At 43.0% G+C, this 15,589-nt stretch overlaps 1 protein-coding gene across 2 annotated transcripts in view; it reads left to right on the forward strand.

The window, feature by feature from the left end:
* The window catches only part of LOC138963865 (histone deacetylase 6-like), a 271,276-nt gene that overhangs the window by 18,068 nt on the left and 237,619 nt on the right, over positions 1 to 15,589 (forward strand). For both annotated transcript variants that reach the window (XM_070335720.1, XM_070335721.1), the window contains exons 12-24: positions 1 to 90; positions 1,828 to 1,934; positions 2,737 to 2,862; positions 3,201 to 3,353; positions 5,087 to 5,140; positions 10,024 to 10,111; positions 10,570 to 10,610; positions 11,605 to 11,707; positions 12,342 to 12,413; positions 13,521 to 13,546; positions 13,979 to 14,083; positions 14,650 to 14,718; positions 15,098 to 15,224. In XM_070335720.1, coding sequence (XP_070191821.1) covers positions 1 to 90; positions 1,828 to 1,934; positions 2,737 to 2,862; positions 3,201 to 3,353; positions 5,087 to 5,140; positions 10,024 to 10,111; positions 10,570 to 10,610; positions 11,605 to 11,707; positions 12,342 to 12,413; positions 13,521 to 13,546; positions 13,979 to 14,083; positions 14,650 to 14,718; positions 15,098 to 15,224 — 1,161 coding nt within the window. The remainder of the gene's footprint in view (positions 91 to 1,827; positions 1,935 to 2,736; positions 2,863 to 3,200; positions 3,354 to 5,086; positions 5,141 to 10,023; positions 10,112 to 10,569; positions 10,611 to 11,604; positions 11,708 to 12,341; positions 12,414 to 13,520; positions 13,547 to 13,978; positions 14,084 to 14,649; positions 14,719 to 15,097; positions 15,225 to 15,589) is intronic.

Consider the following 15,589-nt stretch of genomic DNA (forward strand, 5'->3'; position numbering starts at 1 on the left):
GGAGAGATGCAGGTGACGCCGGCCGCCTACGCTCACTTTGTTCACCTTCTGTCCGCACTGTGTGAGGGCCGTCTGTGTACAGTACTGGAGGTCAGTGTTATGTGGTGTGTACAGTACTGGAGGTCAGTGTTATGCGGTGTGTACAGTACTGGAGGTCAGTGTTATGCGGTGTGTACAGTACTGGAGGTCAGTGTTATGTGGTGTGTACAGTACTGGAGGTCAGTGTTATGCGGTGTGTACAGTACTGGAGGTCAGTGTTATGCGGTGTGTACAGTACTGGAGGTCAGTGTTATGTGGTGTGTACAGTACTGGAGGTCAGTGTTATGTGGTGTGTACAGTACTGGAGGTCAGTGTTATGTGGTGTGTACAGTACTGGAGGTCAGTGTTATGTGGTGTGTACAGTACTGGAGGTCAGTGTTATGTGGTGTGTACAGTACTGGAGGTCAGTGTTATGTGGTGTGTACAGTGGAACCCACCTTTAAGACTTCTCAGATCTGAGAAAACCAGGTCTTAAAAAGGAGGGCGTCTTAAATCCAGGGACCTGACGGGCGCTGTGGCGGGGTGGTAAGACGTCGGCCTCTTAATCGGAAGGTTGAGGGTTCAAATCCCGGCCGCAGGTGGGTTAAGAGTGGAGATTTTTCCGATCTCCCAGGTCAACTTATGTGCAGACCTGCTAGTGACTTAACCCCCTTCGTGTGTACACGCAAGCACAAGACCAAGTACGCACGGAAAAGATCCTGTAATCCATGTCAGAGTTCGGTGGGTTATAGAAACACGAAAATACCCAGCATGCCTCCCCCGAAATCGGCGTATGCTGCCAGAATGGCGGGGTAAAAACGGCCATACACGTAAAAATCCACTCGTGCACAAAAACATGAGTGAACGTAGGAGTCTAAGCCCATGAACGAAGAAGAAGAAGAAAAATCCAGGGATCTTAAGAGGGGGGGTTCCACTGTACAGTCGGTGTCATTTGTAGCGGTGTTGTCTGCAAAGAGTAAACACTAACACAGAACATGGAAACAAGCTTTCAAGCTAGCTAAAAGAGCATTTCCCAAAGTCAACTTATTATTATTATTATTATTATAGTGAGTATTTCTACGCACATACCCTCCCAGAGGGGAGGCTCATGGCGTTTACAATATGCCGTGTGAGATGGAATTTTTTACACAATATATCACGCATTCACATCGGCCAGTAAATCTCAAGCGTGTTACGCGAGTATATACTTTTCACGGCCTATTATTCCAAGTCACACGGGTATTTGGTGGACATTTTTATATATGTCTATACAATTTTGCCAGGAAAGACCCTTTTGTCAATCGTGGGATCTTTAACGTGCACACCCCAATGTAGTGTACACGGGACCTCGGTTTTTCGTCTCATCCGAAAGACTAGCACTTGAACCCACCACCTAGGTTAGGAATGGGGGGAGAAAATTGCTAACGCCCTGACCCAGGGTCGAACTCGCAACCTCTCGCTTCCGAGGCAAGTGCGTTTACCACTCGGCCACTCAGACTCTTACACTGCCTCAAATAAAAGTATTTGAAAATATGTGTGGAAGTTCCAAAATCAAACATGTTTTTGTTTTTCATTAATTCTGCTGTCAATACAGCTTGGGAGTAGAAAACAAAGCAAATTAAGTGATGGAATGAGATGTTTAATAAAATACAATACAGAGAACCTCAATCTATCGTTCTTTCAAGTGTAAACAAACACAACAGACAAATGATGACTTGAAAACTTTGCTGAAATGATTAATTATGTAAAATGTGAAAAACAACAAGTGTTTGATTATGATTATGGTTGGCATTGCCATTGTGTCTTCAGGGCGGCTACTGCCTGAAGTCGCTGTCAGAAGGATGTGCACACACTCTGCGCAGCCTGCTGCGTGACCCCTGCCCTCAGTTGCCTCCCCTGCCCGAACCTTCCGACAGGTAAGGGAGTGTGATGGAGTGTAAATCACAATGAAAAATGTCTCCTAAAATAGCCCCTTTTTTTTAGCAGGAAGAAAGACCACAATGACAAAAGTCCGCTATCGACTGAAATAGCCCCTAATAGAGAAAGAAGAAAAACCATTTTGAGATTTGTTCAGTAAGACTGTCAACCTCACATGGGGCTAGTTCAGGAGATTGCAGTAAAGCCAGTTCATTTGTGTATGCTGTCTGTCTGGCCAATTATTCCCTGACCTTGACAAACCGGCACGGTTGGCCTAGTGGTAAGGCGTCCGCCCCGTGATCGGGAGGTCGTGGGTTCGAACCCCGGCCGGGTCATACCTAAGACTTTAAAATTGGCAATCTAGTGGCTGCTCCGCCTGGCGTCTGGCATTATGGGGTTAGTGCAAGGACTGGTTGGTCCGGTGTCAGAATAATGTGACTGGGTGAGACATGAAGCCTGTGCTGCGACTTCTGTCTTGTGTGTGGCGCACGTTAAATGTCACAGCAGCACTGCCCTGATATGGCCCTTCGTGGTCGGCTGGGCGTTAAGCAAACAAACAAACAAACCTGACCTTGACTGATTGTTTTCCTCTGTGTGTGTGTGTGTGTGTGTGTGTGTGAGTTTGCATGCATGTGCGCATGTGTGCATGTGTTTTATCAGGCAGTATGTGTGTCCCTGAGCATATCAAAAATACACATCAATGAAATATTGCTTGCAACACACTTGTGGTCCCTTTTTAGATGTGCTTCACAACACAAAAGCTGAGCAATTCATATTTGATCCCCCTGTCGTTCCTTGCAGCATAATGAGCAGCATTCTGAACGTGGTCAAAGTCCTGCGGCCACACTGGCAGTGTTTCCACGTCCTGGAGACCCTGGAGCAAGGAGAGTCGTGTCCCTTTGATGAAGTCAACACCTCACCACCAAAGTGAGTATATATAGCTATCTACTGGTACTGTTTCTGTTTCATTCTACAGTACAGTGATACCTGTTATACAAGACCATTGGGACAAGTGTCCCCACCTTGCAGGTGGCCTTTCCTGACAGGTATATTTTTGTTAAGATGAGAGAGAAGTTTGCCAAGTAAAGGTGTCCTTTCATTGGAGGGGCCTCACAAAGCAGGGATCACTGTTGTACATTTGACAAAATAGGGGATGCAATTTGATTTGGTTCTTCATCATTTAGACATATCATTTTCTTAATAATGTTTGCAGTGGGCATGACATAATGCAAAGGTTGATGTCTGATCAGAGTTGTCTGTTCCAGGGAAGGAATAGAGTTCGCTACCCCTGACAACCGTCCGGCCGAGTACGAGATCATGGGATGCTACCCTCAGCAGAGTGCGGAGGTCATCAAGAAGTTCCAGCGTGAAATTGACCGTCTCATCGCCGAGACCTCACTAGCTACAGCTCCCTACAGGTTTGTGTCTAAAGGATAGATATGGATGTTAATAATCGGTTATTGAAGCATTCAGGTTTCATATGAATGATCAACAGACGATGTTCAGAACTTTCTTAGGTGGGGGAGGGGGAGGGGGGGGGAGGTGAGATGTGGGGGAGGGGGGGGTGTAGTTTGGGTGGAAGGAAGGGGAGGGGGTTGGGGCTGTGGAAGTGTTGCACGTTGTTTTTGACTCACATGCGAAGCAAAAGTGAGTCTATGTACTCACCCGAGTCGTCCGTCCGTCCGTCCGTCCGTCCGTCCGGACGTCCGTCCGTCCGGCCGTCCGGAAAACTTTAACGTTGGATATTTCTTGGACACTATTCAGTCTATCAGTACCAAATTTGGCAAGATGGTGTATGATGACAAGGCCCCAAAAAACATACATAGCATCTTGACCTTGCTTCAAGGTCAAGGTCGCAGGGGCCATAAATGTTGCCTAAAAAACAGCTATTGTTCACATTTTCCCCATTTTCTCTGAAGTTTTTGAGATTGAATACCTCACCTATATATGATATATAGATCAAAGTAAGCCCCATCTTTTGATACCAGTTTGGTTTACCTTGCTTCAAGGTCAAGGTCACAGGAGCTCTTCAAAGTTGGATTGTATACATATTTTGAAGTGACCTTGACCCTGAACTATGGAAGATAACTGTTTCAAACTTAAAAATTATGTGGGGCACATGTTATGTTTTCATCATGAGACACATTTGGTCACATATGATCAAGGTCAAGGTCACTTTGACCCTTATGAAATGTGACCAAAATAAGGTAGTGAACCACTAAAAGTGACCATATCTCATGGTAGAAAGAGCCAATAAGCACCATTGTACTTCCTATGTCTTGAATGAACAGCTTTGTGTTGCATGACCTTGGATGACCTTCACCTTGGGTCAAGGTCACATTGTATTTTGGTAGGAAAAATGTCTAAAGCAGTTCTTAGTGTATGCTGTCATTACTAGGTTTAGTTATTTGACCTTGACCCTGAAGGTCAAGGTCATGTAAAGGTCAAGGTCAAGCATGTGAGTCGTATGGGCTTTGCCCTTCTTGTTTGTTTTTTTACTGTCAAATAAAGTTTAAAAAAACAACTAAAAGCAAACAAAAAACCCAACATACAGATACAGAAAACGATACAGATTTACAGTATATGAAAATGATAACCAGTAAAATACAGAAAATGTCCAGTTAATGAGCTCACCTGATTTTTATAATGTCTGCTTCAAGAGTTTCTTGCGTGCACGTGTGTGTGTGTGTGTGTGTGTGTGTGTGTGTGTGTGTGTGTGTGTGTGTGTGTGTGTGTGTCCGCACGGGTATGTGAGTTTTCTTTTTCGTTCCCATTCACCCCCCCCCCCACATTTTGTTTGGTCTACAGACCTCAAAACTGTCGCTTTTCAACTCTTTTTTCTTGCCTGTGTTATTGTTGGCTTCCCCTCGAGTAGCTTCCCTTGGTTCTCTGTCTTTGTCATTTGTTGGTTTGTGCAGTGCAGTTGTCTTTTCAGTTATTCTCCTCTTTATTTGTTCTATCGTCTGTCTTCTTCTTTTTTGTGTGTGTATTTTTGTGTTTTTGTGCCTGAAGAAGATCCTTAGGTCGAAACGTCGCTGTTATTCGTTCCGTGTTCGTCATTTTAACGTTGAGTACATTGCTTTTTGGTCTCTTTATTGTTCCCTCTCACGTGCAGTCGCCATTGTTTAATAGTTTCTTACCTGTTTTTCAGAACCTGCTTTGTGTTTGATGCTGCCATGAGGAAACACAAGAATCCTTTTGATGGGTGAGTAGAAATTGTTCTGGAACAGAGATTTGTTAATTTATCTAAACTCTAGTATCAGCTTACTGAGCGGGCAATTATCTAAACTCTAGTATCAGCTTACTGAGCGGGCAATTATCTAAACTCTAGTATCAGCGTACTGAGCGGGCAATTATCTAAACTCTAGTCTCAGCTTACTGAGCGGGCAATTATCTAAACTCTAGTCTCAGCTTACTGAGCGGGCAATTATCTAAACTCTAGTCTCAGCTTACTGAGCGGGCAATTATCTAAACTCTAGTATCAGCTTACTGAGCGGGCAATTATCTAAACTCTAGTATCAGCTTACTGAGCGGGCAATTATCTAAACTCTAGTATCAGCGTACTGAGCGGGCAATTATCTAAACTCTAGTATCAGCTTACTGAGCGGGCAATTATCTAAACTCTAGTATCAGCTTACTGAGCGGGCAATTATCTAAACTCGAGTATCAGCTTACTGAGCGGGCAATTATGTTTGTGTTGTGTGGGAAAACCAACCAATTTTGACATGCTATGATTTTTTGTCCTCAGCAAATTTGCCAAAATTGCCATAAAAATGTTCGGCAGTTTTGGAAAGTTTTAGAGTCCTTGGTTACACCTTTCTCCCACCGTGGCAAAAGTTTGGCAGCTGTGTAGAAAAGACAACAAAGTTTTCTGGAATTGGAAGTAAATTTAGGCATTATGCTGACCACCAATGCCGAACAGATCTCTGCAGGTTGATAATACTGGGATGACAATTACGGTCAAATTTTTGTATAAAGTTGGCCCAAGAGACCGACGAAAAGTGGTTGTTATAGACAGGTGGTTGCTATGGAAATGTTTAGTATAGAAATATCTTTTGATCAGGGATCCTGTGGGTTGGTTGTAATGGGCAGGTCATTGTTGTGGAGAGGTGGTCACCAGGGCAGTTGATTGTTATTGAGAGGTGGTCACCAGGGCAGGTGATTGTTATTGAGAGGTGGTCACCAGGGCAGGTGATTGTTTTAGAGAGGTGGTCACCAGGGCAGGTGATTGTTTTAGAGAGGTGGTCACCAGGGCAGGTGATTATTATTGAGAGGTGGTCACCAGGGCAGGTGATTGTTATTGAGAGGTGGTCACCAGGGCAGGTTATTGTTATTGAGAGGTGGTCACCAGGGCAGGTGATTGTTATTGAGAGGTGGTCACCAGGGCAGGTGATTGTTATTGAGAGGTGGTCACCAGGGCAGGTGATTGTTTTTGAGAGGTGGTCACCAGGGCGGGTGATTGTTATTGAGAGGTGGTCACCAGGGCAGGTGATTGTTATTGAGAGGTGGTCACCAGGGCAGGTGATTATTATTGAGAGGTGGTCACCAGGGCAGGTGATTGTTATTGAGAGGTGGTCACCAGGGCAGGTGATTGTTATTGAGAGGTGGTCACCAGGGCAGGTGATTGTTATTGAGAGGTGGTCACCAGGGCAGGTGATTGTTTTTGAGAGGTGGTCACCAGGGCAGGTGATTGTTATTGAGAGGTGGTCACCAGGGCAGGTGATTATTATTGAGAGGTGGTCACCAGGGCAGGTGATTGTTATTGAGAGGTGGTCACCAGGGCAGGTGATTGTTTTTGAGAGGTGGTCACCAGGGCAGGTGATTGTTATTGAGAGGTGGTCACCAGGACAGGTGATTGTTATTGAGAGGTGGTCACCAGGGCAGGTGATTGTCATTGAGAGGTGGACCAGGGCAGGTGATTGTCATTGAGAGGTGGTCACCAGGACAGGTGATTGTTATTGAGAGGTGGTCACCAGGGCAGGTGATTGTTATTGAGAGGTGGTCACCAGGGCAGGTGATTATTATTGAGAGGTGGTCACCAGGGCAGGTGATTATTATTGAGAGGTGGTCACCAGGGCAGGTGATTGTTATTGAGAGGTGGTCACCAGGGCAGGTGATTGTTATTGAGAGGTTTTTTTTTGGTTTTTTTTTTGTTGTTTGCTTAACGCCCAGCCGACCACGAAGGGCCATATCAGGGCGGTGCTGCTTTGACATATAACGTGCGCCACACACAAGAAAGAAGTCGCAGCACAGGCTTCATGTCTCACCCAGTCACATTATTCTGACACCGGACCAACCAGTCCAAGCACTAACCCCATAATGCCAGACGCCAGGCGGAGCAGCCACTAGATTGCCAATTTTAAAGTCTTAGGTATGACCCGGCCGGGGTTCGAACCCACGACCTCCCGATCACGGGGCGGACGCCTTACCACTAGGCCAACCCTGCCGGTTTATTGAGAGGTGGTCACCAGGGCAGGTGATTGTTATTGAGAGGTGGTCACCAGGGCAGGTGATTATTATTGAGAGGTGGTCACCAGGGCAGGTGATTGTTATTGAGAGGTGGTCACCAGGGCAGGTGATTGTTTTTAGAGAGGTGGTCACCAGGGCAGGTGATTGTTATTGAGAGGTGGTCACCAGGGCAGGTGATTGTTGTAGAGAGGTGGTCACCATGGCAGGTTTGACTATATCCCTGTTGTAGAGAGGAGTCAATGTTTCATGTCACTAACAATGGGTATTCTCTGCAGTGAATTTCACAGCTATGATACACACCTGCCGTAAGTATTTCACTTGTCTGAGCACAATATATTAAACAGTCCCTGTGCATGCATCAACGGTTGTTGATAAACAGATGTGTCATTAACCAAAGGAAAGTGCTGTGAGTCAACCAAGCTGAAAGAATCGCTCTTTCACATAATTTGAATTTTTGTTGATGCCTTGTTAGCGTTTATAGGCGTGTTGGCAATATAATTAAAAAACACAGGATATGCTGTTTGAGCGGAGCTGCAAGGTAAATTTTGCTAAGAACCAAGAAGTTATGTTGATAACTGTTCAAAGCAACTGCTGTCTTCAGAAGTATCGGATTATTTGCAAGAAACGACTTACAGTAAATTTACTGTGTTAATGCATTGTTGAATAAGAGTGGTTGCTAATGATAAAAACTATGTAAACAGACTGTATGTGTGTCAGTAAGAATAAACTAGATTTTTAGTGAATTTGATTCAGCCCTGCTTATATGTTAATCCTTCCCATGCATGCAGATGTTTTGTATGGAAATGACCAATTGGTCTGCTGAAATTAATAAATAAATGTACAGCAGACTTCCACTAACTCGCGGTCTTTGGGGTCCAAAGATTTTTGATCGCGATATATCCGATTCGCGATGCAGTTTGGGGTCCAATTAAAGGGAAGAAACCGCGTTCTCTTCTGAGTCAGAGAAAAACGCGGTTATTTCCCTTGTTGGTCACAAAAAGCCTGTGAGCGTCATGTTGGCGTGTGTGCGTTTGCCGTGTGAGTGCATGTGTGTGTATGTGCGTGCGTGTGACGCTTCTGTTGGCAACTAAGTTCTCAAAAGATTAACTGCGAGGACACGTTTTCTTTTATCAGCAGATGACGATTTCTTTTCTTTTTTCTCCGACTCATACGTCGTCACAAACTTACTAGTTAATCAGACACAGACAGACACAGCGTATAGCGACTCACTGCTGCACACACACACACTAACTGACAACTATGAACAGAACGCAAGCCATGGTGAATTACCACATTATTTTATTTCGTTTGGAAACGCAAGAAGCTGAAGCACTTCATGGGGCCTGTAGAAAATCCGGGGCGTCTAGCTGAGATCGCGATTAGCGGGACTCGAGTGTTAAATTGCATGCCTGACTAGATTGCAGAAGACTGAAGCGCAGTTTAAGCACTTGATTAGCGCCTGTGGCCACCCGGACCGTCTAGCAGAGATCGCAATTAGCTGGACTCGAGTGTTCAACTGCACGCCTGACTGGCCATACTGACTGGTCAGACACTTAACTTCTATAGGCACGTGGCCAATTTGACGATACCGATCGTGGCATGAAAGTTCTTGACTGAGTGGGGCACGTGCGTGTGAAAGGTTTGTTTTTCTTTTGTTCGCAGGTCTCGATCAACCCGTAATGTACATAACCTGAAAACACACACACGTAGAACGCTATTTGGAGAGACTGAGGGAGAGAGAGAGAGACTGATAAGATGAAATGACAATTTACTGCAAGATGAAAGGCCATCGGACCCAGAGAGAGATAGCGTGATTATGATAGAAATTTTTTTCATGATCTGTACTAATTTTTGGCCTTTACGTGACTAATTTTGTAAAAAAAATAAATTATTTTTATTTTTTTAAAAGGTCGGTCCTGTTTTTTTCGGGGTCCAAGAGGTCTCCTCGATATAGCCGAATTCGCGATTTAGTGGACCGCGAGTTAGTGGAAGTCTGCTGTCATAAATTATTAATTTACTGTACGGTTTTTTTTTTAACTTGATTTGAGGACAAACAGGATTTAGCTGACTTTATACCTTGAGATACCCTTTGCGCTGAGATTTGTTTATGAACAGTTTGATATTTCAGTTGATCGTACACAAGAAATTGATGTTGGATTTTCTCAACTGGTAATGGTATTCAGATGATGTTCACCTGATTGTTGTGTTTATGCTAAGAAAATCACACTGCTGAATGATAGAGAAGAAAGAACAGCTAGAGAGGGAATGCAGTTGCTTTTTTTATTTTTTTATTCAAAAATTGAACTGATGGGATATGGTAGATAAAGAAAAGGAATACGAACAAAAAAAGAAGAAAACAACAGGGTATAGTCCTGTGGAAGTAATGGCCTTCAAACAAACCAAAAGTCAATATGTTTTTGGATTAATCATGCAATTATTAATTAAATGATCTGGATATTTTGTATTTTTGTGCATTCTTTTATTTTGCAGTTAGAAATGATCACAATTTGAAAAATTGTATTCAAGGTGTCTTTGTACACAGGACCCATTCTTGCATGACCCAGCAGACTTGAAATTTCCTCAGTTTGTTTCAGTTTTCTTTTCTTTTTCAAATTTCAGCACGCATCCAGAGAGACCAAAGCGTATTTCCAGCATCTTTGATAAACACAGAGAATGGGGACTGCTGAGTCGATGCCTGCAACTGGAGGTAAACTCTTTGACAATAACAAAAGTTACACTAAAGCCTCAAATTAATTGGGTGAAATTTACTAAAGTCGGGAAGTCTAATTTACGAAACTGACTGCACAAAGTTTTAGCATTAAGTTTTTCGTAATAAAACACCACGAAATTGACTTCTGGCTCAATTAAAGATCACCTTAAAACACGCTTTATTGTCCAGTAAGCTGAATATGTTAAACTGGAAAATTGAATTCCATTCTCTTCTGAGGTCAATAGGTGTAGTTGGTGGGTAGTTTTTTTTTTAAAGGAATTCTTTTTTTTTCAAGGCAAAGTTAGTGAACTTACAGTAGTCATGCATGTACATGATGACGTTGGAGCTCAAGGTAAATTGTTTTTAATGTCGTTAGTATAATCACAGAGCACAACATCATGTGATTCTTATGTGTTTTTGTTTATTTCTTTGTTCTTCTTTGTTCTTTTTTACAGTCTCGTTCTGCGACAGACGAAGAAATTCTGACGGTGCACAAGTGAGTTACTCTGATACGTTATTTTTTCTAGGAAAACAGCAGGTGCGTATTGTAGTTGAAATCCTTGGAATATTCTGTAATCAATAAACATCATGATAAAGATGACTCATCTGTATATAATGACAGAGTTTATTTTGAGTTTTTCAGTGATTGCGGTAGCTATTTGAGTATTTCTGAACACAGATTTACACTTTTTAGAACGTTTAGAATACCCCCCGCGGGTTAGGGGGAAGAATTTACCCGATGCTCCCCAGCATTTCGTAAGAGGCGACTAACGGATTCTGTTTCTCCTTTTACCCTTGTTAAGTGTTTCTTGTATAGAATATAGTCAATGTTTGTAAAGATTTTAGTCAAGCAGTATGTAAGAAATGTTAAGTCCTTTGTACTGGAAACTTGCATTCTCCCAGTAAGGTCATATATTGTACTACGTTGCAAGCCCCTGGAGCAATTTTTTGATTAGTGCTTTTGTGAACAAGAAACAATCAACAAGTGGCTCTATCCCATCTCCCCCCCTTTCCCCGTCGCGATATAACCTTCGTGGTTGAAAACGACGTTAAACACCAAATAAATAAAGAAAGAAAGAACGTTTAGAATGATTCTGTTTGATTTGTTTTGGTTTGTTGTCATGGAAAAAGCAACTGTTTTTTTGTGTGAAAGCAAGATAAGGCCTAAAAAAAAAATAGGTGTGGTTACGGTAACCCGACCTACCCTATTTTTAGGGGCCGACCCTATAACTTTTTATTACATTTGTAAAAAAAAAACCACCACAAAAACCAAGAAAACGAGTGCAGAAAACGCAATGACAGCGAAAGCGCCCGAGTCGCACACTTATTTCCCTGTCAAGTAGGTTTAATTTGTACACATTAGAAAAAAAAGTTTTAAAAAAAAAAGTGATTGCCTACCTTCCTACCCTATTTTTTTTGGCTATGTTACCGTAACCACACCTATTATTTTTTTTGGCCTAATCAAGAAAATGATGTGTGTTGTTTTGCAGGGAACAGTACTTGGAGGCAATGAAGGAATCAGCCTCGATGGAGGATGAAGCATTACGATCCAGACCCCGGGAGAAAAAGTACAATTCTATCTACATGTGTCAGGTAACATTCAATATACTCTCTGGTACTTGGATGTCCACATTTATTTTAAAGAAACTTTCCATTTGTTTGCCGTGTGTTTTAGAATCTTTTTTCTAAAAGACGAATCACACCCCTAAGATTATATTATGTTAGCAGTGTTCTCCATCTTGTAAAAACGGAGGGACGAAAATTCTTGTTAAAATAATTGGGTTATGAACATAGTGAGGTATAGTGAGGTGTGAATTTTTATCCAAGACGTAGAAAGCTTGCCTATCAGTGCCACTGGCGTAAAGCACACAATGATTCAAATGAATAGCTAATAAACATGAATTTGAACATGCCACTGTACAAGTAATGCCAAAGTATTTTGAGTGTTTGACCTTCAGTCATGAACTGGTACTGTACCATGTGAATTTTTTCTGGTATGAGCTATATGATTAAGCCCCTTAATTCTCTCACAGGTACAATACCATTAGATATTTTAGCGATGTGGAGAACTGGCAAGCGAATTATGTATTTGTTCTTTTGTGACTGGGGAAAAGAAGAGACTATGTGATTAGAGTGGGTTTAGTTCTCCCGTAACAACAGCAGTTATACTGTACTTTCCTGTTGTGAAAGTCAGAAATACTGAAGGGTGTACGTGTTTGTGTTGCAGGATTCGTACAGCTGCGCACTGTTGTCTGCGGGATGTGTCCTTCAGGTGACGGAAGCCGTCTTGTCGGGAAAGGTAAGCTCTACTTTCCTGCAAGGGGTTGCATGTTTTTCTTTGGCACGACAGGTTACTAGTTTTTGCAGTCAGGGATCGCTTTAATGCTCTATTTTTGCGTATTTGACAAATTTTTAAACTTACTGCCACGTTTTTCTAATGGCGAAGTGTACAACATACGCACAGATAATGTTCCTCTTTTCTCCAATGATTATTCTGTGTGAAAACGCACATACCCATGGCTGTTAGGCATATTAGATAACCTCAGCTGCTGTCCTGTGACCATTGCATGTCTGGCAATGAAAACAAGTCTTTCACAAAAGGTAATGTTTCATCCTGCAAAAGTCAGCATGCAATAATATGTTTTTGTGATGCACTTTTTTCCTGTCGTTGCATATGCCTTCCATGTTTATTTGAAAACTAGCGCGTTCTCTGCTACTTCTTTTTCACAGAGTAGTTCTTGCTTTTAAATCTAATGCAAGCTGTAACTTGCTGACAAATCTGGCAAGAGTTTATGATAGATTCCAGCAGTTGGCATTTAGGTGTTCCAGAATCTGCATGTGGGTTCTTGAGTGGGAGGGATTGGGTTATGGTGGGTCACACCATTGACTGTGGTGTGCATATGGGTTGTTGTGTGGGAGGGATTGGGTTATGGTGGGTCACACCATTGACTGTGGTGTGCATATGGGTTGTTGTGTGGGAGGGATTGGGTTATGGTGGGTCACACCATTGACTGTGGTGTGCATATGGGTTGTTGTGTGGGAGGGATTGGGTTATGGTGGGTCACACCATTGACTGTGGTGTGCATATGGGTTGTTGTGTGGGAGGGATTGGGTTATGGTGGGTCACACCATTGACTGTGGTGTGCATATGGGTTGTTGAGTGGGAGGCATTGGGTTATGGTGGGTCACACCATTGACTGTGGTGTGCATATGGGTTCTTGAGTGGGTGGCATTGGGTTATGGTGGGTCACACCTTTGACTGTGGTGTGCAGGGGGAAGAACACTATTGTGCAGGAGCTTCTTTGTTTGTTAGCTAGACGTTGCCTGGGTCCACTTTCAGTTAGAAATTTAAGGAAAATGTACGCTTTCAAAAATGTTAATAAAGTGTTGTTTCCCTCTGTCGCAGGCCCAGAATGGAGTGGCTGTTGTCAGGTAAGTGTTTGAGAAAAAGACCCACTTCCAACGACAGCAATAAAGTGAATTGTTAGAGCAACCAACAGTTGGAACTCTGCAGAATAAACAGCTTCTCTTTGGTTCTAACAAGATTTTATTCAAGTTAAACATGATTCAATAGTAAAGGGGAAGACAGCAGGTCAATTTACAATGTAATTTACACGCATGAAGGTTTAGCTTTTCTAAGTTGTGCAGTCTAATCTGGACTAACCCCCCTTTAAAGACCTAAAAATATAAGAAAATCAGGTCTGAAGAAGGAGGGAGTCTTAAAATGGAGGTAGTCTTAAAATGGAGGTAAATTTACAGAGGTTATGAACAGAAAACCTGAAAAATCCAGATCTTGAAGGCGGAGGGATCAGGGGAGGGGATCTTAAAAGGGGGTTCCCCTGTATGTATTCATCCTGTCCGCAGACCGCCGGGCCACCACGCGGAGTGCAATGCGGCCATGGGGTTCTGTTTCTTCAACAACGTCGCCATCGCTGCTGCCTGCGCTCAGAGGAAGTTTGGAATCAAAAGGTGTGAGGAAGGAAGGAGGGAGGGATGGGCTCATGAGGGGATGAGGGTAGGCGGGGCTAATGAGGGGAGGAGGGTAGGCGGGGCGCAGAGAGATGAAGAGTGCATGTATGGGTGTGTGAGGTTTATAGGCAATGGAAGGGGAGGAAGACAACACTGAATGGCTTGTTATACGTTAGCCAGATTCATATATATTCAAACCTTCAAACCATTGGGGAAAGGTGGAGGGGGGGGGGGGGGTTGTCAGAGAGAGAGAGAGAGAGAGAGAAAGAGAGAGAGAGAGAGAGAGTGTGTGTGTGTGTGCATGTGTACTTGAATACATACACGTGTATGTATGTGTGGGCATGTGTACGTGCATGCGTACATGCACATGCGTGTGTGTGTGTTTGATTGCATATATGTGTGTTTATGTATATGTTTGTGTGTTTACACAATCTCAAGTGTTTTCCTGCTTGAAAAAATGAGCTAATAGGGAACCAAGAACCTTGACAAGTTTTATTCCCCACCACCTGTCTCACTCTCACCAGAAGAGAAAATGTTGTTGATCCCAGAATCTCGGAATATTTCAGAATACTGATTTTGGACTGGGACGTACATCATGGAAATGCTACGCAACACATGTTCTACAATGATCCAAGGTACTTCATGCATTTTCTGTTCATTGCTTTTTTGGTTTGTTTGACTTGTATTTCGGGTTTTGTTTGCTCCACCAGGTTATGCAAGGTCTTTCAAATTGTAAAATACCTTGTACTTTAATGAAGCTTGTAACTTTAAAAAAAATATCCATTGGGCGATTTATTTGTCTTTTTTTAATGACAACAACAAAACCAACGAAACTAGCATATAATAAAAAAATAAACAAGACAACAAAGAAACCAATAATAAACGACAATATTTATTTCTGACCCTAAGTTTTTGTTTGTTAAAAAATATTGCATTCCGTTTAATTGTTTATGACTTTGTTTGACATTAAGGGGGGAAAACATTACACAATATGAGGCAATCAATGTTTTTCAGCGTTCTCTACATTTCGCTCCATCGCTACGAGAACGGCTCCTTCTTCCCCGGCAGCCGAGAGGCAGGACACACCCACGTGGGAAAAGACACAGGCAGGGGATTGAACGTCAACATACCGTGGAGCAATGTGAGCTAGGACACTTCTCTTGGAGATTTTCTGACGGCTTTTGACATAGAAATGGCGTGAGGGTGAAGGGCATGTTAAAAGTGTGTTTAGTTTTTGATTCTCTGGAACAAATGTTTTGAGTGTACAGTGGCAAAACCCCCTTGAAGACCTCCCAAAATCTGGGAAAATCGGGTCTTAAAAAGGGAGGGAGCCTTAGGACTGGGTGGCCGAGTGGTAACGCACTTGCGCTCGGAAGCGAGAGGTTGCGTGTTCAGGCCTGGGTCAGGCCGCAATTTTCTCCCCCCTTTCCTAACCTAGGTGGTGGGTTCAAGTGCTTCGGATGAGACAAAAAACCGAGGTTCCTTCGTGTACACTACATTGGGGTG

The sequence above is a fragment of the Littorina saxatilis genome, linkage group LG4, assembly GCF_037325665.1.
Source record: "Littorina saxatilis isolate snail1 linkage group LG4, US_GU_Lsax_2.0, whole genome shotgun sequence".
In the NCBI taxonomy this organism is placed as follows: Eukaryota; Metazoa; Mollusca; class Gastropoda; order Littorinimorpha; family Littorinidae; genus Littorina; species Littorina saxatilis.